This window comes from Salvelinus fontinalis, chromosome 9 (genome assembly GCF_029448725.1).
Source record: "Salvelinus fontinalis isolate EN_2023a chromosome 9, ASM2944872v1, whole genome shotgun sequence".
Classification (NCBI taxonomy): Eukaryota; Metazoa; Chordata; class Actinopteri; order Salmoniformes; family Salmonidae; genus Salvelinus; species Salvelinus fontinalis.
The window spans coordinates 60,912,220-60,926,716 of NC_074673.1; the positions used below are offsets into that span (position 1 = coordinate 60,912,220).

Genomic DNA, 14,497 nt, shown 5'->3' on the forward strand with positions numbered 1-14,497 from the left:
CTTTTGAATACAGTATAATGGACTTTGCTTTATCTTACATTATTATCAACTCGTACAAAACACTTTGCACCCAAGTTAAAAATGCAGAATTTCTATTTTAGCAAACAAATAAAACGAAAATACTCCAGACAGAGCATTTAAAAGTAAAGTCACGCGTCAGAAACAGGACACAATTGGGTGGACCAGTGGCCCCCCCTGCATAAACGGTAAAGCACATGAGCATAACAAAAGTCTAAGCTATGTACAATACAATTGTTCTTCTACAGAGTCCGGATATGTCTAGTTATATGTGTTGCACTTTTTTGTTTCTAATCCAAGACCAAGAGTACAGGGTTTGGGCCAGCGTTTACCAAACTGTTTCTAGTCCAAGACGAAGAGTACAGGTTTAGGCCAGCGTTTACCAAACTGTTTCTAATCCCAGACCAAGAGTACAGGGCCTAGGCCAGCGTTGACCAAACTCGGTCCTCAGGACACCAAGGGGGTTTTGGTTGAATATTTGAATCAGCTGTGTAGTGCTAGGGCAAAAAACTAAACGTGCACTCCTTGGGGTCCCCAGGACCGAGTTTGAGAAACGCTGGCCTCGACCAATACAAGTCACGTTCAAATGGGTTTGAGCCCTCAAAGCAAGTAAGCGAACATGCATAGGAGTCCCTTTGTCTGTTTCTTATGTAGGCTAATGTATAATGTTGCAACTTAACACGTCTTCATCATCACTTTTATATCCCAAAAACATGGACATGTAAATTGTTGTAGCCTACAAGTTAATTGGTAAACACATAGGCCACAAACCGCATAATTCATTTGAAAAATAAATGATTGCAACTAATCCAGTTTAGTTGTCTTTCGCTCCATTCGCAGGTAGGCTAGGCTACTAGGCTTAGAGCTGTCCGCAAATTATTTTCACCACGGCTGATACGTCAGCTGTTGTATTGACAGGCATTAAGGCTAGACCCGGGACTTTGCAACCCACTGTATCCAAAAGTTGGGTGCTGTTTCGATTTCAGTCTCAGGGTCGCAAGGCTAGAGTTACATGTGTCTCTGTATACGCTGTACGGGGAACCGGGAGGCCCATACGGACAGGACGACGAGGACATGGCTGAGTTGATTGTAGCGGTGCCGATGCCGTTAAAATTGCTGATGTTGTTCAGGCCCGCAGTTTGCATTCCCGGTACAGCCGAGTGGCCCATACCTCCGGCCATAGTCATAGAGGAGATGGAGTTAGGAGCTGAGAACATTGACTGGGATGTGAGTGGGCTCATTGAGTTGAAAAAGGCGAAGTTCTTTGTGGACAGATTAGCCGGGGTCAGTCCTTTGTTAGTCCAGTTGTTGTAGGTGTAGGCGGGATACATGTCGTCGTAGGGCTGCATGAGGCCACTGAACTGGGGCAGGTAGCTGTTCTTGCACAGGTCCATTTGCTGGTTGCGTTCACGCTTCCTCCATTTGGCCCTGCGATTTTTGAACCACACCTAAAGATCAAAGAGAAAAAGATAACATGTATTCAACATGCGATCTATAACAGAATTATAATGTAATGATAATAACAATAGTTGTGTTATTATGTTATTACTTGTAACATTTATAATACAATCCATAACAGTCAACTAGAAAACATAAAGCCTAGGCTGGGCCAAACAAGACCTATGAATGATTAAAAAACCTAGAATATATTTTTGCCACAAATTCACAAAATTGGCTCTCTAATGTTTTTATTAGAATAACACTTCGTTTGTACTTTATAATGGAGTCTTAGGGTATACAATTGGAAGTGGGGCTATGTATAGTCTTCCGGGGGGCAAACGGTTGTAGGCTAAAGATAAATTGTTCACAAAGACATGAACGATGTGACACCATAAGTTTCGAGCTGCACAGTGGTGGGTTATATTTAGCTCGAAAAGCCTCCTCGTCATTGTGTTTTAGCTGTGGCCTACATCTCGTCGCTCTCACGTCTGCATAGGCACGATGGACAATCAAATTCATCCAAATGTAGGCCTAACCTAGCAGGCTACTGATCGAATTATCATACAATCATTATTATCAATAGTTGTATTATCAATAACCGTGAAGTGTTTGCACAGCCCCTTGCGCTGAACAAAATGTTCCAGAAAAAAATGTGTTTCTCTTGTGCGTCTATTTTAAGAGTGTGTGTAATTCACTTCTGTTGGATAAGTTAAGGTAAATGTTATGATGTCCTCCTGCTTGGGCGTCAATAGGAGTTTGTGATCCTCTTCGAAATGTTGGAAGTATTCTATAGATGTATGGATAATCATAATATATTAGCCATCAAACGATCTACATTAAAATTATATTAGGCGCTAATTGGCCTTATTGTCGACTTCTTGCCAACTAACTAGTGCATTGCTGTTTTGATATGTAGGCTTAAAAGTATTGGTACGTTTACACATGGGACATACGCTAATTGTAGTCCCAAGACATACAAAAAAACTCGAGCTTATCTTGTTTCTTGCCTATCTTGAAATTAAAACACCCGATTTGTTGAGGTGGTTTGGGTGGAATTTTTCAAAAATGGTTTTCCATAGGCCTAATGTGCAATTACTCGCAAGAACATGTGTATGCATGGCAATATGATATTCCTCATTGCACTACACTAAACATTTCTGCTGTAAAACGTTTCTAGAGGGACACGTTACAGTGGATGTGTAGTGAACAATACACATGATAGCAATAATAAGACCTATGTAAAATGAACTGTTGCCGAAATAAATATTCTAAATGAATTGGCGCAGATACTGTAGGTATATATAAAAACATAGTTGATACAATGTCTTCAAAAGTCGATGATACAGTTGTGTAATGCACCCCCCAAGATGGAGGGAAATTATAGCGTAAGATCTACCTCATAAAGTTCGTAATCATTGTTAATTATTGCAACGATATCATCCAAGTGGTATTCCAGTGGTGGCTTGAAGTCAAGCAATAAACCCAGAGCAGGTTTAAATGGACAGATTTGTACTTTCATTAATTCACGTCTTTACGGTGTCCCTTTGAATATACGCCCGTTTTAAGCACGGGCCAAAACGCATCTCGACTCACTTACCCTGACTCTGGCCTCGGTGAGGTTGGTCCACACGGCTATTTCCTCTCTCATGCTCATGTCGGGGTAGCGGTTCCGCTGAAAGGTGGCCTCGAGCTCTTGCAGCTGCTGGCTGGTGAAATGAGTCCTCTGTCGCCTCGCTTTCTTCTTTTTGGGGTCATCTGCGTTGCCATCGTCACTTCTGTGTTCTACACTCCTCTCCTTTTCTGCGAAAAACAAACATATAAATTCTGGTTATTGTACTGTAGCTTATACTGAGTCAGACTACTTTGATTTTACACAGAGGGGTGCCACTCACCCAAATGTTTTCTGTACAATCTCATCTCATGAGTCTAGACGCAGTATGTACGAAACGCATGTGTAATTTTTTAACAAATGGTTTATTCCTGCAGCAGAAAAGCATACTATATCTGGCAGGGTGATCCTAACCTTGTTTGAAGTGTCCGTAAATCACTAAAGTAAATGTCGACTTTCAAAAGTCTGTAAGGCCTACAAAGACCACCAGTAGGCTCTCACGGTCGTCAAACATGAACAGATTTGCTCGGGGTTCAATATTGATTCTTTTAGACGCTCTGTTAGGAATGAATCGGCGTAAACTTAGAACGTTGCTTTTGTTGCAACGTCTGTCCAGTCTTGTCTTAGAGTTCATTATCTGGTCCGTGCGTGTCTTTAAAAGAACGCCTTCATTTCATACCTTTAAAAAAGCTAGACGTACCGAAGGGCAATATTTATTTTGAAGAAAGATCAGTTTAAAACAAACTAGCCATATTGTAGATGCTGAATGCATTGTCTAGCCCTATTCTTCGTAGGCTTACGTCTTATTATCTCTTTAGTATTAGGTATATATATATTGACATCGTACAACTGACGAGGAGGAGTGGAATATAAAAGACCAAACATTCGGCAAGAGCACTATAAAATATAACTTCAAACAATTATTGTAACTCCTGAATGTCATTTGTTTAAATATGCCGAAAATATTCGATTTGATCAAACTGCAAACTTATTGTTATCAAAGTGGGCCTACTAAAACACGACAATTTAAGTTATTTATTTCATTCACAGAAGGTGCTTTGTGTTTCGAATATATTTGTAATTGCTCAATGCTTTGGACAAAGTTGTAAGCTACGTGAGTTTCTCTTAATATCGAATACATTACACACACACACACGTAGCTTTTTAGCCTTTAATGTTTAACACCAAAAAATGTATGTTGTATAGCCTACCTAGCAATTATGAGAGTATGCAATGTCATTCCACCGTTAATGTACCTGTTACTTCAGTATCTGATGACTCGCTGCTTGAGTTCTCCAACGTTTCTCGCGTGTTGTTTGCAGTTCTCGGCAAGTGAAACGTAGAGGACATGTCGCGCGTCGGTGGGGGTCTCGCGGTCTCTGCGCTTCTGTCCAAATTCATTCCACCTTGAAAATAATGTTGCCGTATTAAAAAGAAGTATTAAATCCTGTATATACGAGCTTTCTCAAACTTCAACAAGGATGTTCAGATTTCCATCTGTAGCCAAACACTTGCCATTGCAAGAATTTAAAAACAAAAATGATTTTCATGAATTTGTTCTCCAGATAAACAGACTCTTTTCCTCGCAGCAGTGACAGCCTAATGCTTTCAAATTCCGCTGGTGGGGATATGCCCGGTGTGGGGGGGTCAAGGGGGCGAGGGGGGGGGGGGGGATTGGGGCGGGGGTTGGGGGTATCCCAGCGGAGCGCATGAGGCAACCGCAAGTTACCTTGCCTTAGAAAGTTTGGAAGAAAATGGGCCCTTTATTCAGGCATGTTTGAAATATGCTCCAGCGCAATGGAACGGCCCTGCAGCTGGGTGCCCTAGTTAACTTAGAGCCTACACACGCAATTTATATCTCGTATATGAACTGAGCTCAATAAACGTTTGCATATGGGCCTGCCTTGTTATTTTCAAGGCTAAACATATATGGAAAGTAGGCTACCTAATTTATAATTTAGCAGCCTATGTATATGAAACAATGACACTGCTGCAAAATATGCCGTAGCCCTAATAGTCTATCAGTTCATGTGTGGGGACGATTTGATGAGGTTTATTGTCAGGCCTTCTAAACATTCACCTAAAAAAAGAAGGTGAGGCAGACCTTGTGTCAAAAGAATGAAGTGGTGTGTGTGTGTGTGTGTGTGTGTGTGTGTGTGTGTGTGTGTGTGTGTGTGTGTGTGTGTGTGTGTGTGTGTGTGTGTGTGTGTGTGTGTGTGTGTGTGTGTGTGTGTGTGTGTGTGTGTGTGTGTGTGTGAAATAATTGGCGCCTGATGGTTGGTCAGAGATGAACAGAGATAAAACGTCACATCACACAGTTATGAGCCCGGCCACTTGATTCCAATCTTGAATTAAATTCACAAAAATAGATTGTCTGTTATTCATTTAAATATATTTAAATATTACATTTCGACCTCAGTGTTCCCTATGTTGGCCTTGTTTTGTTTTTGTTTTTAAGGAGAAAGGCTCTATATTATATTCTAGACATATTGACAGTAGCATATTTTCCCGTAATTTAAGTGAAATGTCTGTCACTCACTGTAGCGTTAAAACAAACGGAAAATAGTAAACCATGCTAGGAAATCAACACCATTATCAATCACTTAAACAATAATAACAATATGCAAACACAATGCAAACTCGTTTTAAGTTGAATGACAAAGAATGAAGACAAGGCGCGCACAGTGTCAAAATCCTGGATTTGCATAAACATATCTGTAACTATTATTTGGTTTTAGATGATTTTATGGTCCCAATAACATGCAGTATTACAATTACATTGGCCAGGTATTTTGTTTTAGGCATTGCGTACGATCTCCAAGCCTTGTTGCAAGCGCAAGTGCTAAGCGTTTTAGATTATTGTAGGCATCAAAATAAATAATGCACAGCACGTTTTTGGAATTATTCTGCAGTATTTACATGATTAAGTACAATTCCGTTGAAAAATGAATGTTGAAATCTCAATTTATAGGCATGTTCCGGAAATGTAGGTTGAAAATGAGGATGAGGCTGTCGCTGCTTCCTGTTGACGATACATTTTGATAAATAGTCCAATTTCAAAACACAGTTTTCACGTGTCAGATAACGTATTTGTTTTAAACGAGCACCATATAAACTGCACACGCACCAAAACCCCTGTTGTTTTCACAATTGGCAACAAATCACTCATATCGATTAGGGGGGAAATCAGGTTGTAGGCCAATGCGCTGTTGAAATTCCAAAACTCAAAAACCACATGGACACTGGATATACAGTATTTTTGACATTACTGGTTCAAGGACAACCTGCAGAAGACAGTTCATTTTGTAACGGGTTTCCCCAACATAAAAAGAAACGCAACACTGTTTTTGTCAGTCACACATATATTGATTATCACCTTGAAATCAATAGAACGAGAGGGAGGAGGTTACACGTCATGTTAAAACAAACGAACACAGCTAAAAAACCACACGGAATAGAGAATCATGTGAATCACGTTGTCCACAAAACATTAGAGGTTAGACAACAACGTGGAAAGATACCTAGCTACTTTTGGAATTGTTGCATTTTGATTCAAATGGGTCACCAACGCAGTGCGTACACTTTTATTTTTATTAGTCACTTCCATCGATATCATCTTGAAATAAATGGTACAGGGGGCAACGTTTGGGGTGTATGCGCTGTTTAAACTAACACTATTCAAACGCCACATGGAATCTGAGAATACTTTTTACATGACTGGTTAGAAGAGAATTTGTTGAAGACATGTCAGATGGAGATTCGAGGAGGCTGCCGAAACTGGACAGAAACAAAACAGTTTTAACCAACGAATCACGACCCGGCATAGGATGTCAACACTGGCAAGGTTTGGCTATTATTTAAGTGATAGTTTGACTCTCAAACCAGTGTAGGCCTATTGGTGTGCTGCCATCGACTGTTATCAAAAGAGCTCACCGAATGTTCTGTGCAATTTAGTTTAAACATTATAACGGCGTTCAAAATCCTGCAACGGAGAGGCATGTTTAACACAATCAACGGTCCCAAACCAAATATAGTTCATTAAAATGATTATTATTATTAAATTATTCATCTGTTTAAAGAAATCGATGTAATGTATTCGTGATGACTGTGAACTTGTATATTAACATTACGAATCTGAAGCAAAAAGGATGTGAAATTCCACTCAATTGTATGTAGTGAAATTGCGAGCGTGTGTAATGTAGTAACACAAACTGTCCACATTTGGGAAATTGGCGTGATACAAAGTTTACATGACAAAAAAAAATCTGTATTATAATTTAGAATGATAGTAAATGAAGCACACTCCCAGTGTTTTACAACAAAGACATTCACTTTTGACTACTTTAACCATGGAGAGAGTTTTAATATACTCCTAAGCAAAATGGAATGTGCGTTCTAGACTAGAGCTTCCCCCAACCATAGGGTCATGGCTAGAAGATTTCCAGCTTTTGTCAAATTAACGTCAAAAGTTATTATTTTTGCATTTTATGTTGCATTTTAGCTAACCTTAACCCAAACCCCTTTCCTAACCTTAACCCAATTATCCTAACCTGCTACGTTAATGATCCTAACCTGCTGAGTAAGTTCTCATAACCAGCTACTAAAATTCAAATCTGATGTTAATTTGCCAAAAACTGGATCCCTTCTAGCCATGACCCTTCCGTTCCCCTTCCATAGTGACTGGCCAGCAGCCTGAACCTTTGACGTTCCGATTCATTTCATGCGATTTACTTTTGGCATGAGACCCTGTCGAACTGGAAAGAGTCCCTTAAGGGTCCTTCAAAAGACAATTGTGCAACCTTTCAACAATCACTTACTTTTTCATTAATTTGTTCAGGTTCCTCGCCATGCTTAATGCAATGTTGTTTTTATGTAGGCTATTGAACCTCTTTGGAAAATGAGTTTTCTTGACCATTGAATGCACGCCATGCTTTCATCCGGAAGTAGGTCTACGCTCATACCTTATCAATAAAACAACTGAATCATATACATCAACGAAGTATAAGGCATCTGCCTTATTGGTGCGTCCACTCTCAAGGCTGTGAATTGGGGTCAATTGAAGTTACATTTCACATAATCTAGAAACAAAACATTTTTCAATTAATGTAGGTATTGCCTTTCAACTGTCAAACCCTGGTAAAGGGAAGAACTGAGCCAGCAACATAAAATCAAGAGGAACACCCATGCCACACAAACATCTCAGCTAATTAATCAAGAGGTCTAAACTATTCAGAAACCAATCTCTAACCGTTCAAAACAAGTCTAATGTGAGTTGCCGTGAAATCGAACATGTTCGAGGGCGCCTCGAAAGTCTCAGTAGGGGGTCCTCGCGGTGAAGTGGTTTAAAGAGAGGGGCGGCAGGTAGCCTAGTGGCTACAGCGTTGGACTAGTAACGAAAGGTTGCACAAGGAAATGCACCCACTGTTCCTAGGCCGTTATTGAAAATAAGAACTTGTTCTTAACTGACTCGCCTAGTTAAATAAAGGTTATGCACAATCAAATGAATGTTTGCCTCTGTGTGTTAGAGATGCTCATCATAAGTAATTACCAACAGAGATGTAGTCAGCATCCTTTTGAGCTTTGGCTCCTAGCCTACGTCAGAGGCAGGACTGTTAATGTTATCTTATTGACAATTTATATCATAGGCCTAATCTGTTGATATTTTTGCAAATACATTGGTGCTGAACGTTCTTATTGGCCTTCATGCGCCTATCGTTGGCTCGTCTGATAATGCGTTTTCAAATATATGGCACTTGCCACTTGCGGAAGGGATGGTTTACAAAACCCTTTTCATCCACCAAGACAGGTTAAAGGGCAGTAGCAATATAAACAGTCATCTTTTTTCGGATGACTGAAAATAAACTCAACTATCGTCGTTAATCACAAACCAAACCAAAAAGTATTTTTTTTCGTGTCCTTTTTGTCTTAGTAAAAACAAAACACTCAAGGGGCAACGAAAACACTGGGTCTCGAATATAATCGGACACCGTGCGTAACTGGAAAAGACTATGGATTTAATGACATTATTGATTTAGCGATCATCACATCTCCGCAATCTGGAGTGGATAGTTGGTCCAAGGCCGTGTGACCCATTCCCGATAACCACCCGGACATTTGAACAAATGTTTCATTCGAAATGGCTCCATCATCACACTCACGAATTAATGGCTATTACTTTGTACCATGTTGCTTCAGTCTGATTTAGATTCATTGACGTTACATCACTCTTGCCTCGTGTTCTCTTCAATAGCCTATAGGCCATGCAAGTAAAAAGTTATGTTACGTCCTCATCAATATTTTACGTATGCTGAGTGGCGATTTTAGCATGTAAATCTTGGTGGGGCAAAAAAAAAGAAAGTGGGATGCATGCCAGCAAAGCCACAACAAAACCCGAAACAATACGTTAATTGCACTATAACGGTGACAAACGGTGCCCACAAACGGTTAGGGCCAACATAAAGATTTCCCAACAGCAGAGTCCCAACAGCAGTCCCAACACCTTACCACTGCTACACCCTGCTATCAGCGGAGCCTTGTCTGGCAGCGAAACAGTTCATTCAGCCTCATTTACTGCCTTAATTAATAATCATAGCTGATGTGTCTGACTTGCTTAAACACATATGGTTTCCACTGACAATTGAGATGTGCAAACTATAAGGGGACAAACGTGGATAAGAGGCAATATGTAATTTCGATTAAGACATTAATGAGCGAGCTAGAACAGAAGTAGTCAATATAACAAGGTCGAATCATGAGGACATCAGTGATCTTCAGGTCGTAACTCTAAAATAGAGGCCAGAGTTCCAGATTTACAATGCCAAGTTGGATGACCGTTCAAAACGTATTTTCCCAGTCAGAGCTCGTTTTTTTCCCCAAGCTCCTAGTTGTCCTGAAGTCACTGAAGTCAGATTTCCCAGTTTCCAAGTTAACAGTTGTTTTGAGCTTGGCACAAATCATGCTTCATTGACAACATGGCCAATGTTGAATGTTTATAATTTTAAGCTTGGAAAAGAGACCCTTAATCGCAAATTTGGGACCTTACAGTGATTTGGGACCACTCTTTGAATACATGGCTAGTGATTGCTTTGCAATGCTTGCAGTTAGCAACTGATTACTTCCAAAACATTCATTGTTGAATTTGCGATTTCCAACTTGTTGTGTAATGTTTATGTCCAATGGCCGATGAGCGCTGATACTTTTTATCTATAATTTCTCTTCATTATTTCTATTCATATGACATCGATTTAAAATGATTTGCCAGTTGAATGTCGACTTGAAAGTATGATGTCAGTCTAATCAAAGCTACTGTAGATATAACGTGATTTGGCGTCATTTTATCTCGAGCCTTCTTGGATGGGCACTTCTAATGTAACTCTATGGCAGCACCCAAGGGCCTAACATTTTCTAGCTCTACCCTCGGACTTGGCGGTGATGTAGTGTCCCCATGAGTGACAGAACACTGAGCCAATCATGGCACAACTAGAGAACATTAACAACCCCTACGCTGGCTGCCGCACCACCACAGAAAGCACTAAGTTAGGCTGAAACACCTGCATTTTGGAGCTGAAAGCAAAAAAGAGACTATGTTTGTATGCAGCTTTAATAACTCAATTATTATTTTTTATTTTTTAAATTGTTTGCAAACTGATATGTGCACCGTATTAATGCCAAAATAACATGCAAAACAGGCAAGCACCCCCAAGAAACATATATGCAATATATACAGTTGAAGTCAGAAGTTTACAAACATCTTAGCCAAACCTATTAAACTCAGTTTTTCACAATTCCTGACATTTAATCCTAGTAAAAATTCCCTCTATTAGGTCAATTAGGATCACCACTTTATTTTAAGAATGTGAAATGTCATAATAATAGTAGAGAAAATGATTTCTTTCAGCTTTTATTTCTTTCATCACATTCCCAGTGGGTCAGAGGTTTACATGCACTCAATTAGGATTTGGTAGCATTGCCTTTAAATTGTTTGACTTGGGTAGCCTTCCACAAGCTTCCCACAATAAGTTGGGTGAATTTTGGCCCATTCCTCCAGACAGCGCTGCTGTAGGCCTCCCTGCTCACACACACTTTTTCACACATTTTCTATGGGATTAGGGTCAAAACTTTGTGATGACCACTCCAATAACTTGACTTTGTTGTCCTTAAGCCATTTTGCCACAACTTTGGAAGTTTGCTTGGGGTCATTGTCCATTTGGAAAACTCATTTGCGACCAAGCTTTAACTTCCTGACTGATGTATTGAGATGTTGCTTCAATATATTCACGTCATTATCCATCCTCATGATGCCATCTATTTTGTGATGTACACCAGGTCATTATGGCCAAACAGTTCTATTTTTGTTTCATCAGACCAGAGGACATTTCTCCAAAAAGTAAGATCTTTGTCCCCATGTACAGTTGCAAAGCATAGTCTGGCTTTTTTTATGGCGGTTTTGGAGCAGTCGCTTCCTTGCTGAGCAGCCTTTCAGGTTATGTCGATATAGGACTCGTTTTACTGTAGATACAGATAGTTTTGTACCTGTTTCCTCCAGCATCTTCACAAGTTCCTTTGCTGTTGTTCTGGGATTGATTTGCACTTTTCGCACCAAAGTACGTTCATCTCTAGGAGACACTCCTTCCTGAGTGGTATGACGGCTGCATGGTCCCTTGGTGTTTATAGTTGCGTACTATTGTTTGTACTGATGAACATGGTACCTTCCGGTGTTTGGAAATTGCTCCCAAGGATGAACCAGACTTGTGGAGGTCCACAATTTTTTTTCTGGGGTCTTGGCTGATTTCTTTTGATTTTCCCAGGATGTCAAGCAAAGAGGCACTGAGATTGAAGGTAGGCCTTGAAATACATCCACATGTACACCTCCAATTGACTCAAATTATGTCATTTAGCCTATCAGAAGCTTCTAAAGCCATGACATTATTTTCTGGAATTTTCCAAGCTGTTTAAAGGCACAGTCAACTTAGTGTATGTAAACTTCTGACCCACTGGAATTGTGATGCAGTGAATTATAAGTGAAATAATTTGTCTGTAAACAATTGTTGGAAAAAGTACTTGTGTCATGCACAAAGTAGATGTCCTAACCGACTTGCCAAAACTATAGTTTGTTAACAAGACATTTGTGGAGTGGTTGAACGAGTTTTAATGACTCCAACCTAAGTGTATGTAAACTTCCGACTTCAACTGTATATATATTTATATATTTATATGTATATAATTTGTTGTTAGCTAAAAATGTGGGGCTCAAAACAGACTGCCCTGAATTACTGGTCGCCACTGCGTATATTTCTCGCTTAAATGGACTGATCAGACATGGGAAAACATGCGAAAGCACGACAATAACTTACTATGATCGGTCAATGATTTCCGTCCACATGTATTTCTGTGATACTGCGTAATTAGGCAGAATAAAAGTGTATTCAAACAAACGGTTTTAACGAATACTCTCGACCTGATTGATTTAATATATTCTTGGCAAATACCTACCAGAAATCTGTAGGCTATGCAAACCACAAGAATAAATTGAACGGGTATCTTCGCTAATGTTTGCCCATAAGGGCTATATCCTATCTAAAAGGCCACCCATGCCCTGATATTTAATTACCAGTGTAATTTACATTTACGCAATCAACTAGTTATGGATGTAGCCTAGTCAAACAATTGAAGTAGCCGCTTTTGCCGCAGTAAGGCAGCATACAGACAAAATATGTCTGTCATGTGACAAATCCCTCATAACGAAGCATGAACCTCGAAGATTTCCAGCGATGCATATAACCCGAGAATACTAGCCTATGGGTATGATGAAGGCTCTATTATGCATGCATAGGCTGTCAATGGAGCATAAAAAAACTATTCTCAGCACCATGTTCGTTTATAAGCTGCTTGTTAACGGGCATTGCGTTGTGGTGGCATATATTATAGTATTTGCCCAGGCTTTATGAATGCATAATAAACCATGTTTGACCAGTAAAATGTTACAAAAGTCTAAAAGAAGTAACGGTCAAGTATGCAGTAATACCTGTATTTCCGCAAGGGATTACATTCTTCGACAAAACAAGTTCCATTTAGATGCCTGAAAAACAAAATAACAATGTACATTCACCATCATATTATTTACACGGGGTCGTCATTGTAACCTTCTCATCTGTAGCCTATTGACAAATTCACTTTAATCAGGGATAATATTGGCCTATAGCATTGGCTCCACTGAATAGCGTTTACGCACGTTTCCTTTTGCTTAGTAGAAATGAAAATATAACGACACAAATTCGTGCACAACTTGTGAAATACGCTCAATAATAGAGTCTTGGCTGAGTCTTTGGCCACACTTATTCATAATAATAGAGTCATTTTTGGCTGAGTCTTTGGCTACACTTATTCATAATAATAGAGTCCTTTTTGGCTGTCTTTGGCTACACTTATTCATCCATTGGAATTATGCTGAAGTTTTAAAAGAGTCAGAGATACCGTTGCAAAAGTTGATCTTTAACGTGATGTAAACACATAACCTCTTTTATCTTCACACACACACACACACACACACACACACACACACACACACACACACACACACACACACACACACACACACACACACACACAGTCAGATTAGTAACATAATAGGAGTACATTCACTGATTAAGAGGTATTTTTTATTACATCCTCTTATGATATGAGGTTGTATTTCTTCTGACAACTCACCTCTCATGTAATATTGTTATTTCTCAAACGTCTTCTAGTCGGAGCCTATTGTCATCCATGTACTCATTCATAAAAACATTATTCAATTCAACATTTTATCGCGACACCCCACCTATATTCCCTGCCAAGGTTTGTAATCTTCTCCTACAAAAGCCAATGCATGCCCATGCGTAATACTCAAAACACAGGAGGTTGGTGGAACCTTAATTGGGGAGGACGGCTCTTGGTAGTAGCTGGAGCGAAATCGGTGGAATGGTATCAAATACTTCAAACATATGGTTTGCATGTGTTTGATGCCATTCCATCTGCTCCGTTTCAGCTGTTATTGTGAGCCGTCCTTCCCTCAAAAACCTCCACTGGCTCGAAGCCTATGCATCCTCCACTTGACATAGACTGGAGAGGCCTTGTACACTTGGACACAATAAGAGCATGCAATCCGAGTCACTGTCTTATAATTTGGGGGGACCAAGTGGCGCAGCGTTCTAAGGCACTGTATCGATTTAACTGACTTGCCAGATTAAATAAAAAACAAAACAAATTAATACATATCAAGGCATATCAAGGCATATATTTTCTGCACAACTCGAATAGCCTACTCACCAGTTAATTCAGTTAATTCCCAGAAAATAAACAAACAAATCTTTACTATGTCCCCATGCAGGTGTGAAATAGATCCACGTAAGTGCGGGCATATGCTGTGTCCAAGTACGCGCTTTGGTAGCT

The 14,497-nt window shown here is 39.8% G+C and overlaps 1 protein-coding gene across 1 annotated transcript; it reads right to left on the bottom strand.

Annotated features, from left to right (window-relative positions):
- Positions 1 to 2: 2 nt before the first annotated feature.
- LOC129861806 (pituitary homeobox 1-like) lies at positions 3 to 13,137 on the bottom strand. Its single transcript, XM_055932959.1, has 4 exons — positions 13,092 to 13,137; positions 4,324 to 4,473; positions 3,056 to 3,258; positions 3 to 1,466 (listed from the first exon to the last, which is right to left on the bottom strand). The coding sequence occupies exons 1-4, from the start codon at positions 13,135 to 13,137 to the stop codon at positions 918 to 920; spliced, it is 948 nt and encodes a 315-aa protein (XP_055788934.1). The 3' UTR covers positions 3 to 917.
- Between the last annotated feature and the right edge of the window lie 1,360 nt (positions 13,138 to 14,497).

What these genes read in the sequence shown, in the direction of transcription:
- LOC129861806 (XM_055932959.1), bottom strand. Translation starts at nt 13,137, where the DNA reads ATGGAACTTGTTTTGTCGAAGAATGTAATCCCTTGCGGAAATACAG. An exon ending in AATCCCTTGCGGAAATACAG is followed by an intron (nt 4,474 to 13,091) that starts GTATTACTGCAT and finishes ATTATTTTCAAG; the next exon opens with GTGGAATGAATTTGGACAGA. An exon ending in TCACCGAGGCCAGAGTCAGG is followed by an intron (nt 1,467 to 3,055) that starts GTAAGTGAGTCG and finishes TTTGATCTTTAG; the next exon opens with GTGTGGTTCAAAAATCGCAG.